This window comes from Rhineura floridana, chromosome 17 (genome assembly GCF_030035675.1).
Source record: "Rhineura floridana isolate rRhiFlo1 chromosome 17, rRhiFlo1.hap2, whole genome shotgun sequence".
In the NCBI taxonomy this organism is placed as follows: Eukaryota; Metazoa; Chordata; class Lepidosauria; order Squamata; family Rhineuridae; genus Rhineura; species Rhineura floridana.
Window position 1 is genome coordinate 29,167,395 of NC_084496.1, and position 18,476 is coordinate 29,185,870.

At 42.4% G+C, this 18,476-nt stretch overlaps 1 protein-coding gene across 8 annotated transcripts in view; it reads left to right on the plus strand.

Moving 5' to 3' along the window:
• The window catches only part of SDK1 (sidekick cell adhesion molecule 1), a 681,727-nt gene that overhangs the window by 148,602 nt on the left and 514,649 nt on the right, over positions 1-18,476 (plus strand). For 6 of the 8 annotated variants that reach the window (XM_061599424.1, XM_061599427.1, XM_061599426.1 and 3 more), the window contains exon 2: positions 2,233-2,392. In XM_061599424.1, coding sequence (XP_061455408.1) covers positions 2,233-2,392 — 160 coding nt within the window. Of the gene's footprint in view, positions 1-2,232; positions 2,393-4,579; positions 4,747-5,348; positions 5,490-18,476 lie in introns of those variants that run through there. The other 2 variants (XM_061599432.1, XM_061599431.1) reach the window with 2 other exon arrangements.

Here is an 18,476-nt window from a genome sequence, read left to right on the forward strand (position 1 = left end):
CAATTATTAATACTGATTGTTTTTATCATGCCTTTTTATTGCACTTAGATTACACATTGAATTCTTAGTATGATTTATTAATATACATACATAGTTATAGAAAAGTAAACATCACAGAAACGACGGGTAGCCAGTCTGTCCCATTCCTGAAGAAAACCAGCGAATAACTGACTGTCTGCGTTACCCGTTTGCACACGGCACTCATCCTTTGGCAGAATGTGACCTCCACCAATACACCCAGCTTATCAAACACTCTCTCGTGATTGCTTCCAACATCCCTCAAGACAGCATCGGAACATTACCTAGTGCCGGGGCGTGGCTAATATCCCCATTCCTTGATATGACGCCGCTACTCAGAATTTCTTTACTAAAGAGCACACACTATTTATAGTGTTATTTCCATGAATTGAGACTATTAAATACATTCTAACTGGGGACAAAACAGTTTAAAAATTCATGATTTGTCTATTAAATAAAATTAAAGTTAAATGCTTCAACTGTCGCATTAGACTGCCAAATGTCAACGCCCCCTAATGAACCCAAACGTCCCCCTAAAGTTTGTAGTCACGCCAATGCCTCCCTGAAAGGCTGTAATGCCCCCCAGGGGGGTGCTACAGCCCACGTTGGGAATTGCTGCTTTATTCAAATACTGTGCTGTACCCCTGGAGAAGAGGCACATCAAAGGAAGCCAGGGGTGTAGTTGTCCAAGGCCTCGGGGGGTCTTAGACCCTTTACATTTTGGGGAACAGTGTCCCAGCAGTATCCCTAGGTGTCCAGTGTCTTACAAGGCAATCAGCATGAAAGGGGAATATGCTTGCCACCGAGAAGAGTTTTCTAACTTGTTTTCTTGTCCTTTCTGGATGATTGGAGCCAATCAGAGTGAAAGGAGGTGAGTCAGTCACCGAGAAGACTCTTTTCAGTAGCTGACACTCCCCCTTTTCATGCATATTGGCTCCTAGGGACGTCTGTTGTTGTGGGGGAAGGCATTAACAAGAATCTCATTCTCAACCCAGCAGCAAAAGAAAAAAGGGCGGAGGGCATGTGGCTGTGACTATTGTGAAGGGACCCTGCACTTCTGAATGTGTTACTACATGACTGAAGGAGGCATGCTTCATGTCTACCATGGGCCACACATAGCCAAGGGATGAAAGAAGACAACAGCTCACATCTGGTCTGCTGTATGTCAGGCTTTATTCCAGAAATGGTGCTTCACACACTCTGCTTTTGCCAATGGCCCAGAATCCTCTCAGAAAGAAGTATTTTAGCAGGCCTGTTCATCCACGGTGATGACTTCTCCAGTGTGTCCCACTCTTTCCTTTTCCAGTCCAGTCTCCTCATGAGTGAGTCTCCAATCCCAGAGATAGTGAGATCCTCACAAAGCTGCATCAGGGTCCATGTGGAGGCTCTCTCCTAAACTGGACAGGGATATTCTGCCTCAATGCACTTGGAAGGCTTAGATCTGGGGCTCCTATGCCTCTCCAGGGAGTGGGGGGCTGGGGGGCTGTTGGTATTGCCTCCTTGGCCACATCCTGAGGGGGACAGCCCGGAGAAAGCCTCTGACAGGGAGGCTTTCATTCTACCTGAGGCACAGCATCTATCAGGCAGATGATGAAGAGTGCCCCCCCCAAAATATCCAAATGTTGTGTCCTCGTTGTCTGGTTGGTGCATAGTGGCATGGATCAGGGCCTACTTAAAAGGCCACGTGCCAGCAAAGAACCAGTGAGTCCTGGCGGCCCATCACAAATACTCACAGGGTTCAATTTATCTCCCATTCCTAGCATACTTAGTCATCTATCTACACTGCACTGAGCTGTAGTATAACTGTTTTGCTGCAAGGAGCTCAAGGTAGCATGCATGCCCCCCCCAATACACAATAGTTTTCCGTTATGTCTGAAATCCGTTTTACTAATCAGAACCTGAAAACAGAATCAAACTATGGTTTCAGATCCTGATCAGTAAACTGACATTAAGCTCGTTTCCCATAACCCATAGTATATTAGTTGCTGTAAACCACCCAGAGAGCTTCGGTTATGGAGCGGTATATAAATACAATAAATAAATAAATATGAAATGAGGATCATTACATCTATGGCATTCCTATTCACTATATCACACTGGCTCTAATGCTTTCCAATAGTTGGGTGGTCTGTCCTGAAAACATGAAATCAAAGCAATTTCACAACTTCATTGCCTAGTTTTGTTTTTGACCCTGTTTTGTCTTTCATATTTCAGATGACGTAGCACCCTATTTCAAGACGGAACCAGGTTTGCCCCAGACCCATCTCGAAGGGAACCGTCTTGTGCTCACATGCTTGGCGGAAGGAAGCTGGCCTTTGGAATTTAAGTGGCTGCATAATGGCAGAGAAACCACTGCCTTCTCCAGTGAATACAAGTAAATGGCTTTTAGCATCTCAATCTATTTTTCAGTACTGTATGGGGGAGGCAGATTTTTATTTATTTATCATTGCATCGCAAAATAACAAAACAGGAGCAAACAAGTAATACAGTTAGACTGTTGAAGCATCTTATGGGCCTTCTTTATGATGTCTCAGTAGGGTTGCCAGATTCTGTTGCCAGGAGAAGTCAGCCAAATGGAGGTTTTCTTGCAACACTGTAATGGGAAAAACCACAAGGTGGAATTCTCCCTTCCCCTGCACAACTTTTAAAGATACAGAATGGCTCTTGGAGGCTGGGCCTGGCAACCAAGAGGTCTTCTGTATCTTTAAAAGCTGTGCAGCGGGAAGAGAGAATTTCACCTTGTGTTTTTTCCCATTACAGTGTTGCAAGAAAACCTGCTGAATTTTCTCTTCTCTTAAAGGTACAGAATCATTCTCAGGCCGTGAGCCTGGCCTATGTCTCAGGTGTTTACATCTAGGACATTACTGACATTTTTATCAAAGGAAATATTTTATTGTTACTTTTTATATTTGAATATGAAAATTTATTTTGACAGATTGCAGCTAAAAGCTTGGCAAACTGCTAGTCCCTTTAAGAACATTTCTCAGGGCAGAGGTACACAGGACACTCAACTTACATGTTATATTACAGGGAAACAGGGTTGAAGAGGATCATGGCCTAAGGTGTAGCCTGTAGAGAGTCCCAAAAGCCAGTTAGAGAAGACTGCAGGTCTGTATTCAGCAGGGCTAGCATCCACCTCGGGATCAGCGCAGCTTACTCATTTCCCTGTCAGAACCCACTGTAGTCTGTGCCTAGTGGTTAGGCATGTGGGAGATTACAAAAATACTTACAGTTAGCATAAACCCACTTCAGTCTCCAACTGTCAAAACATATGAAATTTATTATAAATAGAAAAGTAAAGGAAGAGGACAAATGGACTAAACAAAATTGAAAATAAAAAGATTTCTTTAGTTCAAGTCTATCTAGACTGATCTTGCTATTTATAAACTCGCCACTAGTCTCCTCATGAGTAACACAGCACTGATGGTCAGTGAGGGAGAAAGTCTGCATCACAGCAGTCATCTTTTAAAGAATATCTATTCAAGTGGACCTGGACTGTCAGGTGGCCACGACCAGCCAATATTACATCAAGTGATGCTATTCAGGTAGAGGACTGACATATTTTGAAAGCAGGCAAAAATTGCTATCATGGTGTTAATTACCACCTGTTTTCCCTATCTCCCTGTTAAACAGTCTAATCTGTAACCTTCCTATTTCAACAAGCCTTTTAAGTCGAGACCTTATCCTAGTCTGCATCTGTGCTGGAATTGCTTTTAAAGATGTTTTTAAAGTTCTTTTTTTAAATATGTTTTTAAAATGCTTTGTTAACCTGTGGATTGTGGGAAAGCATCTTGCCTTTCTCACTCAGGCAGAATGGAGGACAGAGATCTGGTCCTTTTGCCAGAGCCCCAGCCGAAGATGAATTTTGGTGTTTAATGTTCAAAAATGCATCCATGCTAACACAAGACAGTTGATTATGTATTTCCAAGGTTTCACTATACTAGGCTTTCTACCTCTACTTAGCTCTATACTGTAGCTTTAACAGTAAAACAATTCTTACTAATGTTTACACACATTTCATCGCAGAAGAAGACATTGAAATTCATAAAGAGTATCAAGTATAAGTACAGCAAATAAGCTTAGGAGTGTCTGGACAAACCCTTAAAATCACACCAAAACTTTGGGTGGAATCATCATTTCACATAGGTTTTGCATAAACTGACATTTATTTATTTATTTAAAGTTTAAAAGCAGAGAGTAAATCAGTATAAGTCATAACAAAAGCCAAACACCTCACTACATTTGAGTGCCAACAGTGGTTATAAACATGCAGGCATAACATGGAGGTTATATTTAAGCACAAAAACTTAGCATCTAAAGGAAACATGACAACTCAAGTGATTAGAACAATCCTCTGGTTAAACTAGGCACTAGAGAGGGAAAGGTTATCTTAGTGGGATACACAACCCAACACATTCTCAAAAGAAAGCATCACAAAAACTAAAGAAGCAGTAAATTGAGATACAGTTGCAGACTGTAGTATGTGTCGTCTGTCTCTTTAAGAGACATGCCTTTAAGAGACACTACAGGTGTGGGAACTTACCTTCTCTCTATTGGAACTGGCTGGAACCGGTTGGAGTCTTTTCCTTAATCTTAGTATATGTGGCAAGGCCCTGTCCTAGCTATAATGCTATGCTGTTCTGTTCCTCAAATACAACCACTGAAGTTCTTCTGACTCCTGCTGCTTCCTGGTATTAGGACAGACCTGATGCAAACTTTCTTCCCACAGTGAGTAGCCTTTCCCAAACCCATGGAACAGTACACAGATTAAGCATTTGGTGGAATACACAAACATGGTTTCATTCAGGATTTCATTTGCTGGAGCAGTTTTCTTGGTAAAGGTTTGGCAGCCACTGGGTTAGAGCAGAGTAGCTCAGAATTCTTTGATACCTGGCAAGTCAATTCACTGGTGACAACAGGGCAACTTAATCCACATATGAAGGGCAATGCCTATCCACTGCCCTGCAGACTCAGCCTGTTACCTGGAAAGAAATAAAACATTTTAAATCTTGCAGCTTTTGCAAGTCCTTGGGAACTTTAACGGAGTTTCCCCTATAGATTTAGGTCCATTATTTTCAGGCACTTGGAATTACTCACCCTGATAAGGCACAGCATTGGGAAAGAAGTTGGACCTTTATATCCAGAGCTTCTATGGGTGCAGGATTAAAATCAAAGCATACCAGAGTGGCATTTTCACTGGCAAACAAAACTGAGATCAGCAGAACAATGTGGAAAAAGTGATTATTCCCTGGGAGTGTCTTGTAGATGGAAGGGGCATGACTCTGGACAGTGGAAGCAAGATTGGGTTTCCCCCTCCTTCATATTCCTAGATGAAGTCCTAGAACATCTGGGAACAAAGCCACTGGATCCCCTTCCCACCCTCAAAGACAGTATTTGATGGGAAAGATTGCAATGGAGTTCATTCTTGTGAACTGAAAATACCCTACTTCAAGTCATGAAGTCACCAAGTGGTAAGCTTTGCTCTATCAAGTCAGCCCTATATTTGTGGTGTGAACTTGTCAAAGCTCTGTGGTGGCAGGAGAGAGAGAAATGTCATGCTTATGTCTTGGGGGGTGACTCAGGAAGCAGAACCAGCATCAATGGCCCTTCAGCCCTACTTTGTGCAAACCCCCCCCATTGCTGGCCAGCTGCATGTCTGTGATATGCTTTGAACACTCAAAATGTACTTATTGTTTGTACGCTGCAGAATATAGTGTTATATGTATGTAGTGTTCCTCCTTTTGGGAGGAAGGATAGGATATAAATTTTTAAATAAATGAATAAATTACATGTATGGAATGAAGTCTGAAAATACTATTTAGGATGAAGAAGTCTAGCCTGATTAATTACAGAAGAAAGCAGATGTGTTATTTTGATGCTGGTTTGATCAACAGAGGCATGCCTTGCTGCAGTCAGTTAGCAGCCAGTTTCTTTGGAGGGGGGGGACCCTGATGGATACCAACAATATTTTGACAGGCATAATGGAAGGCGTACATCAAGAGAACTGAATTAAGAAAAGTAGGAGAAGAGAGGATAGGAGATAGATGCTTTGTACTTAGACAGGCCTTAGAATGCAAATTATTATAAATTCAGCCTCTTGCATAATGTAACATACTATAGTATACTATTTATAATACAAAAACAATCAGTGTATTGATATATATTGCCACTATAGGGATATCTAGAAGAGCCATACTTTAAGTACTGTGTGTGGTACTTATGCATTATGTTTTGTCAAAACTTAAGTCCCTTGGGTCATGATGAAGCCATATTTATGATTAACTTGTTTTGAACCCTGGAAGCATTTATCTTCTACAGAATGTGCATGGAAAGCTAATCAAAATGTACAATAAAGTTTGAATAAATAGGTTGCTATGAATATTTCAGGTCTATTATTTATTTTTAATTGCTTGCCACAAACCAAGATACACTTGGAATGTTTTTGTATTTATATGCAGGGAATTGCATTTGTTCATTAAGATGACATCGTTGTGGCTAAAAGTATATTTGCATTTGGTTGAAGAACACTGGGCTATATTGGACCATAGTCTCATCTAGTCAGCAAGTCACATGGTAAAAAAATCTGGGGTTTTTGCTATGTAATATATATGTAGTAGCTGGGAGGAACCAGCCACACATATAAAGTCAGAGCACCCTAGCGAGGGAGCCTGCTCCACGAGCTAGAGGGAGCCCCAGCTGACGAAGCGTCAAGGCGAGTTAAGCAGCAGAGCGAGTTTGGCAGCAGGGCGAGGAGGCCAGGGCCCCCCACTCTGCCCGTCTGTTCCCTGACCTCAACTAAACCGCAGTCTCCAACCCATTGACGTAATAAACCTTAAACAAAACTATGCAGGTAAGAAGCCAGCAGGGGTGTGGGGGCTTTCCAGTGTTTTGCACCGCCTGCAGCATGTACGACTATCTGCCTGTTGGACAGAAGTCGTGGATGTGCTCTCGGTGCAATGAGCTCCTGGCTCTCCGGGAACGACTTCATTTCCTTGAGGCCAAGGTGGCAGACCTGGAAAAGCTGAGAGAGGCAGAGAGGTGTGTGGAGGAGGCCTTCAGGGACGTTATAGCTGTGTCCCACTCCAACGATAGCTCTCCTGCTATCATGGAGAACGATGGTCTCGGGGAAGGAGAGCATTCAGTTGAGGAAGAGGGAAACGATCCCTTAGAAGGGACCCATTCCTTGGGGGGTGAGCCGCTATCCTCTCGTGCCGAGGATATATCTCCAGGGGGTGGAGGGATCCTTGTAGTGGGTGATTCGATCATTAGGAACATAGACAGTGGGGTGTGTGATGCGCGTGTAGACCGCAAGGTGTTTTGCCTGCCTGGTGCGAAGGTTGCGGATATCGCCCGTCGTTTAGATAGTTTGGTAGACAGTGCTGGGAAGGAGTCAGTGGTCGTGGTGCACGTTGGCACCAACGACATGGGGAAATGCAGCCGTGAGGTCCTGGAAGCAAAATTTAGGTTGCTAGGTAGGATGCTGAAAGCCAGGACCTCCAAGGTGGCTTTCTCTGAAATGCTACCAGTTCCACGCTCAGGACCAACCAGACAGGCCCAGCTTCGCAGTCTCAATGCGTGGATGAGACGATGGTGTCGGGTGGAAGGGTTCGGATTTGTTAGGCACTGGGGAACATTTTGGGACAAGCCGGGCCTGTACAAAAGGGACGGGCTCCACTTGAACCAGAGTGGAACCGGACTGCTGGCACTTAAAATTAAAAAGGTAGCAGAGCAGCTTTTAAACTGACTGAGGGGGGAAACCCGACAGGAGCTGAGAAAGGTCTGGTTCGGAATAAACCTCCCCCTGGGATAAAAACCAAAGAAATGATGAAATTTTAAAAGGGGTAGGCCTAGAAGTAGGCATTGTGAGAGCAGGGGCACAGGATATAAATTCAGAAGAGCAAAATTACCACAGGCCTAACCACAAGTGCCAAAGACACTTGAAGAGAGACACTGCTTACAAGTGCCTGTACGCTAATGCTAGGAGCCTCCGAACCAAGATGGGAGAACTGGAGTGCTTGGTCTTAGAGAAGAGCATTGATATAGTGAGCATAACCGAGACCTGGTGGAATGGAGAAAACCAGTGGGATACGGTTATCCCTGGATATAAACTATATCGGAAGGACAGGGAAGGACGTATTGGTGGCGGAGTCGCTCTATACGTGAAAGAAGGCATTGAATCCAGCAAGCTCAAAACCCCAAAAGAGGCGGACTCCTCCACAGAATCGTTGTGGGTGGTGATACCGTGCCCCAGGAGGGACTTAATACTGGGAACGATCTATCGTCCCCCTGATCAAAATGCTCAGGGAGACCTTGAGATGAGATATGAAATTGAGGAAGCATCCAAACTAGGAAATGTGGTAGTAATGGGTGACTTCAACTACCCGGACATAGACTGGCAGCATATGTGTTCCAGTCATGACAAAGAAGCAAAGTTTCTAGATATTCTAAATGACTATTCCCTAGATCAGTTGGTCATGGAACCGACCAGAGGGACGGCAACCCTGGACTTAATCCTCAGTGGGGACCGGGACCTGGTGCGAGATGTAAGTGTTGTTGAACCGATTGGGAGCAGTGACCACAGTGCTATTAAATTAAACATACATGTAACTGGCCAATTGCCAAGAAAATCCAACACAGTCACATTTGACTTCAAAAGAGGAAACTTCACAAAAATGAGGGGATTGGTAAAAAGAAAGCTGAAAAACAAAGTCCAGAGGGTCACATCACTCGAAAATGCTTGGAAGTTGTTTAAAAACACTATATTAGAAGCTCAACTGGAGTGCATACCGCAGATCAGAAAAGGTACCGCCAGGGCCAAGAAGATGCCAGCATGGTTAACGAGCAAAGTCAAGGAAGCTCTTAGAGGCAAAAAGTCTTCCTTCAGAAAATGGAAGTCTTGTCCAAATGAAGAAAATAAAAAGGAACACAAACTCTGGCAAAAGAAATGCAAGAAGACAATAAGGGATGCTAAAAAAGAATTTGAGGAGCACATTGCTAAGAACATAAAAACCAACAACAAAAAATTCTATAAATACATTCAAAGCAGGAGACCATCTAGGGAGACGATTGGACCCTTGGATGATAAGGGAGTCACAGGTGTACTAAAGAACGATAAGGAGATTGCAGAGAAGCTAAATGAATTCTTTGCATCTGTCTTCACAGTGGAAGATATAGGGCAGATCCCTGAACCTGAACTAACATTTGCAGGAAGGGATTCTGAGGAACTGAGACAAATAGTGGTAACGAGAGAGGAAGTTCTAAGCTTAATGGACAATATAAAAACTGACAAATCACCGGGCCCGGATGGCATCCACCCGAGAGTTCTCAAAGAACTCAAATGTGAAATTGCTGATCTGCTAACTAAAATATGTAACTTGTCCCTTGGGTCCTCCTCTGTGCCTGAGGACTGGAAAGTGGCAAATGTAACGCCAATCTTCAAAAAGGGATCCAGAGGGGATCCCGGAAATTACAGGCCAGTTAGCTTAACTTCTGTCCCTGGAAAACTGGTAGAAAGTATGATTAAAGCTAGATTAACTAAGCACATAGAAGAACAAGCCTTGCTGAAGCAGAGCCAGCATGGCTTCTGCAAGGGAAAGTCCTGTCTCAGTAACCTATTAGAATTTTTTGAGAGTGTCAACAAGCATATAGATAGAGGTGATCCAGTGGACATAGTGTACTTAGACTTTCAAAAAGCGTTTGACAAGATACCTCACCAAAGGCTTCTGAGGAAGCTTAGCAGTCATGGAATAAGAGGAGAGGTCCTCTTGTGGATAAGGAATTGGTTAAGAAGCAGAAAGCAGAGAGTAGGAATAAACGGACAGTTCTCCCAATGGAGGACTGTAGAAAGTGGAGTCCCTCAAGGCTCGGTATTGGGACCTGTACTTTTCAACTTGTTCATTAATGACCTAGAATTAGGAGTGAGCAGTGAAGTGGCCAAGTTTGCTGACGACACTAAATTGTTCAGGGTTGTTAAAACAAAAAGAGATTGCGAAGAGCTCCAAAAAGACCTCTCCAAACTGAGTGAATGGGTGGAAAAATGGCAAATGCAATTCAATATAAACAAGTGTAAAATTATGCATATTGGAGCAAAAAATCTTAATTTCACATATACGCTCATGGGGTCTGAACTGGCGGTGACCGACCAGGAGAGAGACCTCGGGGTTGTAGTGGACAGCACGATGAAAATGTCGACACAGTGTGCGGCAGCTGTGAAAAAGGCAAATTCCATGCTAGCAATAATTAGGAAAGGTATTGAAAATAAAACAGCCGATATCATAATGCCGTTGTATAAATCTATGGTGCGGCCGCATTTGGAATACTGTGTACAGTTCTGGTCACCTCATCTCAAAAAGGATATTCTAGAGTTGGAAAAGGTTCAGAAGAGGGCAACCAGAATGATCAAGGGGATGGAGCGACTCCCTTACGAGGAAAGGTTGCAGCATTTGGGGCTTTTTAGTTTAGAGAAAAGGCGGGTGAGAGGAGACATGATAGAAGTGTATAAAATTATGCATGGCATTGAGAAAGTGGATAGAGAAAAGTTCTTCTCCCTCTCATAATACTAGAACTCGTGGACATTCAAAGAAGCTGAATGTTGGAAGATTCAGGACAGACAAAAGGAAGTACTTCTTTACTCAGCGCATAGTTAAACTATGGAATTTGTTCCCACAAGATGCAGTAATGGCCACCAGCTTGGATGGCTTTAAAAGAAGATTAGACAAATTCATGGAGGACAGGGCTATCAATGGCTACTAGCCATGATGGCTGTGCTCTGCCACCCTAGTCAGAGGCAGCATGCTTCTGAAAACCAGTTGCCGGAAGCCTCAGGAGGGGAGAGTGTTCTTGCACTCGGGTCCTGCTTGCGGGCTTCCCCCAGGCACCTGGTTGGCCACTATGAGAACAGGATGCTGGACTAGATGGGCCACTGGCCTGATCCAGCAGGCTCTTCTTATGTTCTTATGTTGTTAATATCAGCTGATGCAAACTGCCTTAGCTACAGCTGGCTAAGTTAAAATCAATGGTAATGTTATCCTTAGCTTCAGTGGGAGACGGCTTGTACCCCAAGTCAGCAAATGATAAATGTGATATTACAGGTTATCTTTAATATTAATAGTGAGTGAAAATTACTTATTGCTAATAGATACAAAATAATGCTGTGGTTCATGTAGCATGTTTGGGAGAGGGGTGGAACAAACAGCATGAGTCTTTACACTGTCTTGCCTTGATGTTGCAAAGTACACATCAGCCACTACTTGTGACCCACCAAGCTAATGCAGCATGCATTGTGGCTAACCAGGTGCTTGATAACCCACCTTCTTTTGCAGACAGCAAAAAGTGGGACCCTGATAGTGGGTGATTAAATAGACAGATGGGCATATAGATCACAGGGCTAATTGCCTGCCTGGTGTGAAGGTTGCAGGTATCACTGGTATGTAATGCTGGGGAGGAGACAGCTGTTGCACATGGGCACCAGTGAAATAGAGAAATGTAGTGCTGAGGTCCTGGAGCGAGTTTTAGATTGCTAGGCAAGATGCTGAAATCCAGGATCTTTCTCTGAAATACTACCAGTTCCATGCATAGGGCCAGCTAGACAAGCACTGCTTTGTTGTCTCAATGTGTGGATGGAAGGAAGGCTTTGGATTTGTTAGGCACTGGGGGGCATTTTGGAAAAAGTCGGGCCTGTGCAAAAAGGGACAGGGTCACCTTGAACTGGGATGGAACCAAAAGGTGGCACAGCAGCTTTTAAACTGATTGGGGGTAGGCATGGAGGGAGAGTTGTTGTGGAGGTCCTGTTTGGAATAAAGCTCTCTCCTCCCCCCCCCATGATTAAGATGAAAACATTGATGAAAATTTAGGTGGGAGAGGCATAAATTTGGCATTGTGAGTGCAGAGGCACAGGATAGCTATTCAGAGAGGCCAAAGCACCAGTGCCAATGACACTCAGAGACAGGCTCTGTGTACAAGTGTTCTTATGCTAATGCTAGAAGAGAGGTGAATTGGAGTGCTTGGTCTTAGGACAGCACTGATATATAGCGGGCGTAATGGAAACAAATGGAGAGAACCAGTGGGACACGGTTACAGCTCTATAGGAGGTGGTGTCGCTCTGTAGGTCAAAGCGGGGATTGAGTACAGCAAGCTGGAAATTCCAAAAGGGACAGACACTCCCTAATTGTTATGGGGTTGATATCAGGCCCCAAGAATCATTTATAATGGGGAACTTCTATTGTCTCCTGATCAAAAAGCTCAGGGAGATCCCAAGATGAAGATTGGGATTAGGGAAACATCTCAAAGGGGAAATGTTGTAGTCATGGGTGACTTCAACTATCTTCACATAGCCTGGCTACAAAAGTGTTCCTGTCACAATGGAAAGGCAGAATTTCTAGATACTCTAAATGACTTAGAACAACAGGTCATGGGACTGACCAGAGAGGCGACAACCCTGGACTTAATCCTAAATGGCACCTGGGACCTGGTGAGAACTGTAAGAATTGTTGAACTAACTGGGAGCAGTGACCATAAACATACATGTAAATGGCCAATTTCCAAATAAATCCAACATGGTCACATTTGACTTTAAAAGAGAAAACTTCCCAAAAATGTGGGGTTTGGTAAAAAGGAATTTGAAAGGCAAAGTGAAGAGGGTCAAATCACTCCTAAACCTTGGAGTTGTTTAAAACACAATATTAGAAGCACAACTGGAGTGTATACTGCAGATCAGGAAATGTACCACAAGGGTCAAGAGGATACCAGCATGGTTAATGAGCAAAGTCAAAGATGCTATATAAGGAAAAGGTGACAATATGCCATTTGCCCATATGTTTGCCCATATTCCTGGGTTATACCAAATATACATGAGCATGGAGAAGAAAAAGGGCCAGTGCATTTGCATCCAAGGAAAGAAGGGCTGATGGCAACGTGCTGGGACTGCTGAGCACCACTAGATTCATTGCAAAATGCAGATTATCTGCCCCTTGGTGGTGCCATATGAATCCAACCTGGTGTGGATGGATTAGGGTGCTTATCACTTCCTGAAACCTGCCCGCTTTGGGGGAGGATTTTGGCATTAGCATTGATTAGTGCAACTGAATGACAGTTCCAACAGAGTTTGGGGTCTTTGCCAGGTTTTGAGATTACAGAAATGTGGGTTTCATATAGACAAGGGGGAAGTGAAGATTTTTCAAAAGCTTCATAGTAAACAGAATGCAGTTTGGTTGTTAATATGTCAAGATGAGACTTATAGCACTCCAGGGGAAATCCATCTGGGCCTGGCACCTTACCGGTATCCACTCGCTTGACTATTCTGTTTATTTCCTTTCTTCTCAGGAGTTCTGCAGGGCATGCTGTCTGGTCTGTGTCTAATTGTAGGAGTCCTAATTGGGTCAGAAATTTAGATATTTCTGTTTCTCTAGCCTTAGTATTCCTTTGATATATAAGGCAGAGTGTAAGTCTTGAAATTGCTTGTTCACCCCATCTAGGGTGTTGTGTTACATGTTTAAACTGTCCTTAATCAAAAGAACATGTTTTGTTCTGTTGCCTTAAACAGCAGACCCACAGGCAGCTCGGTCTCTCATCTTTCTCCCAGTATCTTTGCTTTAAATTTGTAAAGGCAACATCAACCTTAGAGGCCACAAGTACATTCAGATAAATTTCAAGGTTCTGGTTTTGGTGTATAAAGCCCTATATGGCTTGGGACCAGGATACCTGAAATATTGTCTTACACCTTATATACCCAGTCGATCACTGCGCTCTGCATGTGAGGGCCTCCTGCAGATACCATCTTATCAGGAGGTCCACTCTGCACAACATAGGACACAGACCTTTAGTGTAGTGGCACCCACCCTTTGGAATTCCCTCCCCTTGGCGCCATCTCTGTTATGTTTTCAGTGCCTACTGAAGATCTTCCTATCTCAACAAGCCTTTTAAGTAGAGACCTTATCCTAGTCTGTGTCTATTTTGGAATCGCTTTTTAAGATGTTTTAGAAGATATTTTGTTTTTAAGATATTTTAAGACATTTTTAGTGTTTTGTCCTTTGTTTGCTGCTCTGGGCTTCTTCTGGAAGGAAGGGTGGGATGGAAATTTATTTAATAAACAAATAAATAGTAATATAGCCCAGAGCTTGGAAAAGTTACTTTTTTGAACTACAACTCCCATCAGCCCAATCCAGTGGCCATGCTGGCTGGAGCTGATGGGAGTTGTAGTTCAAAAAAGTAACTTTTCCAAGCTCTGAATTATAGCCTGAGTCAGCTTTGCACATGGTTCCTGAGTTGGACTGGATGCATACTGGGAGAGAAGCAATTTGACCCAGTTATCTAGTACTGTTTCCTGGTGGGCTCTCTGTTTTAGCTAGATACTAAGTTAGTGTTAATGTTCTCTGAAAGCAGTAAAAAGGCATGACTGAGGTTTCATGTTCACTATACCTGTTCTAGATCTTGTGAAAACTGAACCCTTGTGCCTCTGTCATGGCAGCAGAGTAGCCTATGGGCTGAGAGCAGCATCTCCTGTTACTTGGACAGGTAACGATGATGTGAAAGACCTCTTTGCTGGAGACGCTGGAGAGCTGCCGCCAGAAGACAATGCTGGGCTGGACAGACCAGTTGTCATAAGGCAGCTTCACAGGCTCATTTTTTAAAAAATTGCTACAATTCAGATTGGGCTATAGAAAAAAATTAAATGCATACCAATTCAGAGGACTTTAAGATGCCAAAATTTTGAATTTAGTCACTTAAGACATGGCAGCCTTTTACCTGATGTTGAGTTCTGGAACATAAAAAAAGACTTATTTCCAAGGTTTTCATTGATATTTTCACTTATTGATATACTATCCATCTTCTGTCTTAGATTTTCTTAAGTAGCCAGTCTCTTCCAGACTGCTCCACTCCAAACAAATTGTGCATTTTCCTAAATTACTTGCTCAGATCTGCAGAAACTTTAAGTGCCCTTCTGGCATCCAGACAATGAAAATGCCCTTTTCTCTCTTGCATGCGAAATGATCCCTCAATTATTGGGAAAGACTGTTAGCTTTTGGTGATAAACTAGATTTAATGCTTAGTACATCCTTTTTACTGCAAGTTTCAAAGATATTGAGCTAACAATAGCAAGAGCTCTTCTGCCCCAAGAATGCTCCTAGACCCTATGAAACTGCTGTGTTTTTATAGCTAAGCAGCACTCAACTTGGCCAATGTTTGAATGGGAGGCCTGCCTGAGATCTCCATGAAAGGCACTTTGGAGTTTCCATGAGCAGAATATATGTGATTTATTAATACTGAAAATGTTGTTTACATCTCTTCCCAGAAAAATACTATGCTACGTTGGGCAAACTATCTCAGCCTTAAGTGCTTTTGCTGCTGCTATTATATGCTGACTTATCTGGCTGTTGTAAGGGTTACAGATAATGTATAGGAAGTCATTTGAAGCCTCTTAAAGGTCTATAGGGAGATATTCTAAAGCAATGTATAAACACAGGAATCTCCCTTATCCTGAGCCAGGCGCTTGGTCTAGCACATTGTCTTTACTGACCAGCAGTTTCAGATTTCCAGCCCTGCCTTGAGATGCTGGGGGCCTTCTGTGTGCAAATTAGATGCTCTATCACTGGGCTGTGGCTCCTCTGTGTAGATAACAGTTCTTTTTCATATATGGGAATCATAAGAGGATTGCATTTTGATTTTATCACGTAGCTCACTGAAGTTAGTGGATACTGCCTTGTAGTTTTTGGAGTGGTGCCTGCATCAGAAGTGAGAACTGGGTCCTTACGTGAGAGTCTCCTATACCCTCCTGAGTACAGGCATAATTCCACCTCACACTTCAGAAATATTTATTTAATATATAGAGCATTTAAGTGTTCAAAGTATTTAACATAATCCTTATGACAACCTTGTAAGGTAGGTCAGTATCTACATATTGCAAATGGAGGTGGGGGGTGCATTATAACCAGCATAAGGTAAATTTTTAGCCTTATAGGTGTCCTGGCTCCCAACTAGAGAAGCAGACTCAGGACTCGAAGGCTGGGTTTTACACACAAAGCTTTATTCCAGAAGTCAGTACATGAACACAGCATCAGGTATTTTAGGCATGATTCAGGATACAAACACTAACAGACTAGGCATATCTCTGAAACAGGCTAGGCATCTCTCCTGATACAAACTAGGCAAATGGAAGCAACAGCACTCTACATATCTCAGGATACAAACTAAGCATATGGAGACAACAGTAGACTGTTGTTGCTATGCCCTAATCTCGTTCACCCTATATATCCTATTCTAAATATAAGAGAGGGGTGTGGGCATGTCCTAGTACTTTCTTGCTTTTTTTTTTTTTGCAAGGCGAGGGCTTTTCCTGAAAGAAGAGACCATTTTCTGACTAGACCATTTTATGTCCTTTTCTAATCTCCTTGTCCTTGGCGAATGTGTAAACTTGGGCTCTGACAGACTGCTTTTGCTTTCCTCTCTCTGGAAGACTCTAGGCCTGGGAACTTTGTCAGACATGAGAGGCTTCTGGAAACATTTCTCCCATGTTTTCCCCAGCCTCCTCTGTGACTTCTGTAATCTATTGCTCATCCTCCCAATCTTGCCAAAGGCTCCCCATGGGGCCCATGACAGTAGGTTAGGCAAAGAAGTGTTAGTATCTGGGAAAAGATTGGCAGGAAAAGTTGATTCTGTTCATAGTTTTCTTTTTTCTTTTAGAAGCCTTTTCTTCCAGTATAATTAAAAATAAAGCATTATTCCATCATCTCACCTTTTTTATTCAGAGATTCATTAATCTTGTTAGCTCTCCAGAAGGTGACTGGAGGGAATGTGCTTTTGTTTAATGCCAGATTACAGGGATTATTCAGATATTTTATTCACTTTAAAGTTACCCCCTCAGCTCAGTTTCAGGTTGACAAATCAGATATATTACAAATGAAGACGACGGAACGACTAACGGCTGAATGACATTTTAAAGTAAACTACATATAAAGCTGAGGTGGTCATACTGTGGCTCAGGAACTCCAGTTGCCTCCTATTGCCTCACACACCTACTTAGTTAAGATTATCAATCTGAGACCTTTTCTCAGAGTGTTTCCCCAGTGGAGGTAAGACAGGTGCTGACTGGTGAAAGGGCTTTCTCAGGTGTGCACCTTATCTTTAGAATGTGCTCTTCAGTGATGCTCACTTATTACCAAATCTGATGAGTTTCAGATGCCAGTTTTTAGTTGCCCAGGTGGTTTAGTTATTAGTTTTGCATTTTCTGCTGCTATTTGTTCAGGTGTGCTCATAATTTTTACATGCAATTATATGCTGTGTTATATATCATTTCAGTGCTTTTAGGATCATTTAAAATTATTATGTTGTGATTTTTTTAATGCTGTAAACTGCAGTAGGAATGCATGGGTCTGAAAAGAATGGTAGGCACTTCTTACATAAATAGCGGCTCTTGATTTGTTTATGTCTGGCTTCTAAGAAGTTAATGAAAAGTAAATAGATATTAATGAATTGAGGCATAATCCCATAGTTCCGAGGAGGGCATCCCAGAGGCCATAGAATATTTCAGATATCCTTCTCTGAGGATGGAGAGAGAATCTGACCTCATAAGGTGCCTCTAAGCTGTTTCACAGACGTTGCGTTATCAGTGTTTGATCTCCTTGCCTTAACAACATCAGGGGTGTACCATAGATGGATCAGGAAGACACTCCAAAACTGGAGGAAATTTATGCAAGCCGTGAGTCTATAACTTATCTTGTACAAGATAAATGTTCAACTGTGAAAATGGCACATTTTCCATCTGCAGTAACTGATGAGAGGAGAAAATTATTAAGAAAGAATGCTGTGACCTGCCAGGGAGAGTCAGAATTTTAAGTTTTTTTAATGCTTTTATTCATTTAGGTTTACATAATTTTATTCAGATTTGCATACATTCATTTTATTTCATCCCATTTTATTTTAATATTTTGTTTTAATGATTAAAAGAGAATCAACATTTATTTTTAAAAGTGTATGCTGTGATTTCCCCCCCCCCCAGGAAATCCAGCATTTCAGGCCTCTTTAGGGTTTGAGGAAGCTGATGCTACCTTGTACAGCTTTCATTTTGTAATAGTCGGGTGACTAGATACAAGTAAATGAGTCTGAATTTTATGCCAGCCCTGAAACTGGAAGTAACGACAACATAAAACAGAAACAAAAAGGGAAAACTCCATTCTTCCATTTTTAATTTCAAATAGAACAGAAAAGAAAAAAGTTTAAAATAATTAAGCAACAACAAAAACCATTGCCAGTTGACATTAACAAAATAAGAGTATTCCATCAATCCTGATTTGAACGTATACATTCACATAGGCAGTCCAAATAGGTATCTAAATAAAACAGGCCGTCATAAGCCGTGCTTTCAAACACAGAAAGGGCAGTGAGATCTTCAAACCACTGGATGATAGATGACGGATGTTTGTCCTTCCAACCTTGCAGTTTAAGTTTCTTAGCCACCATAAGGA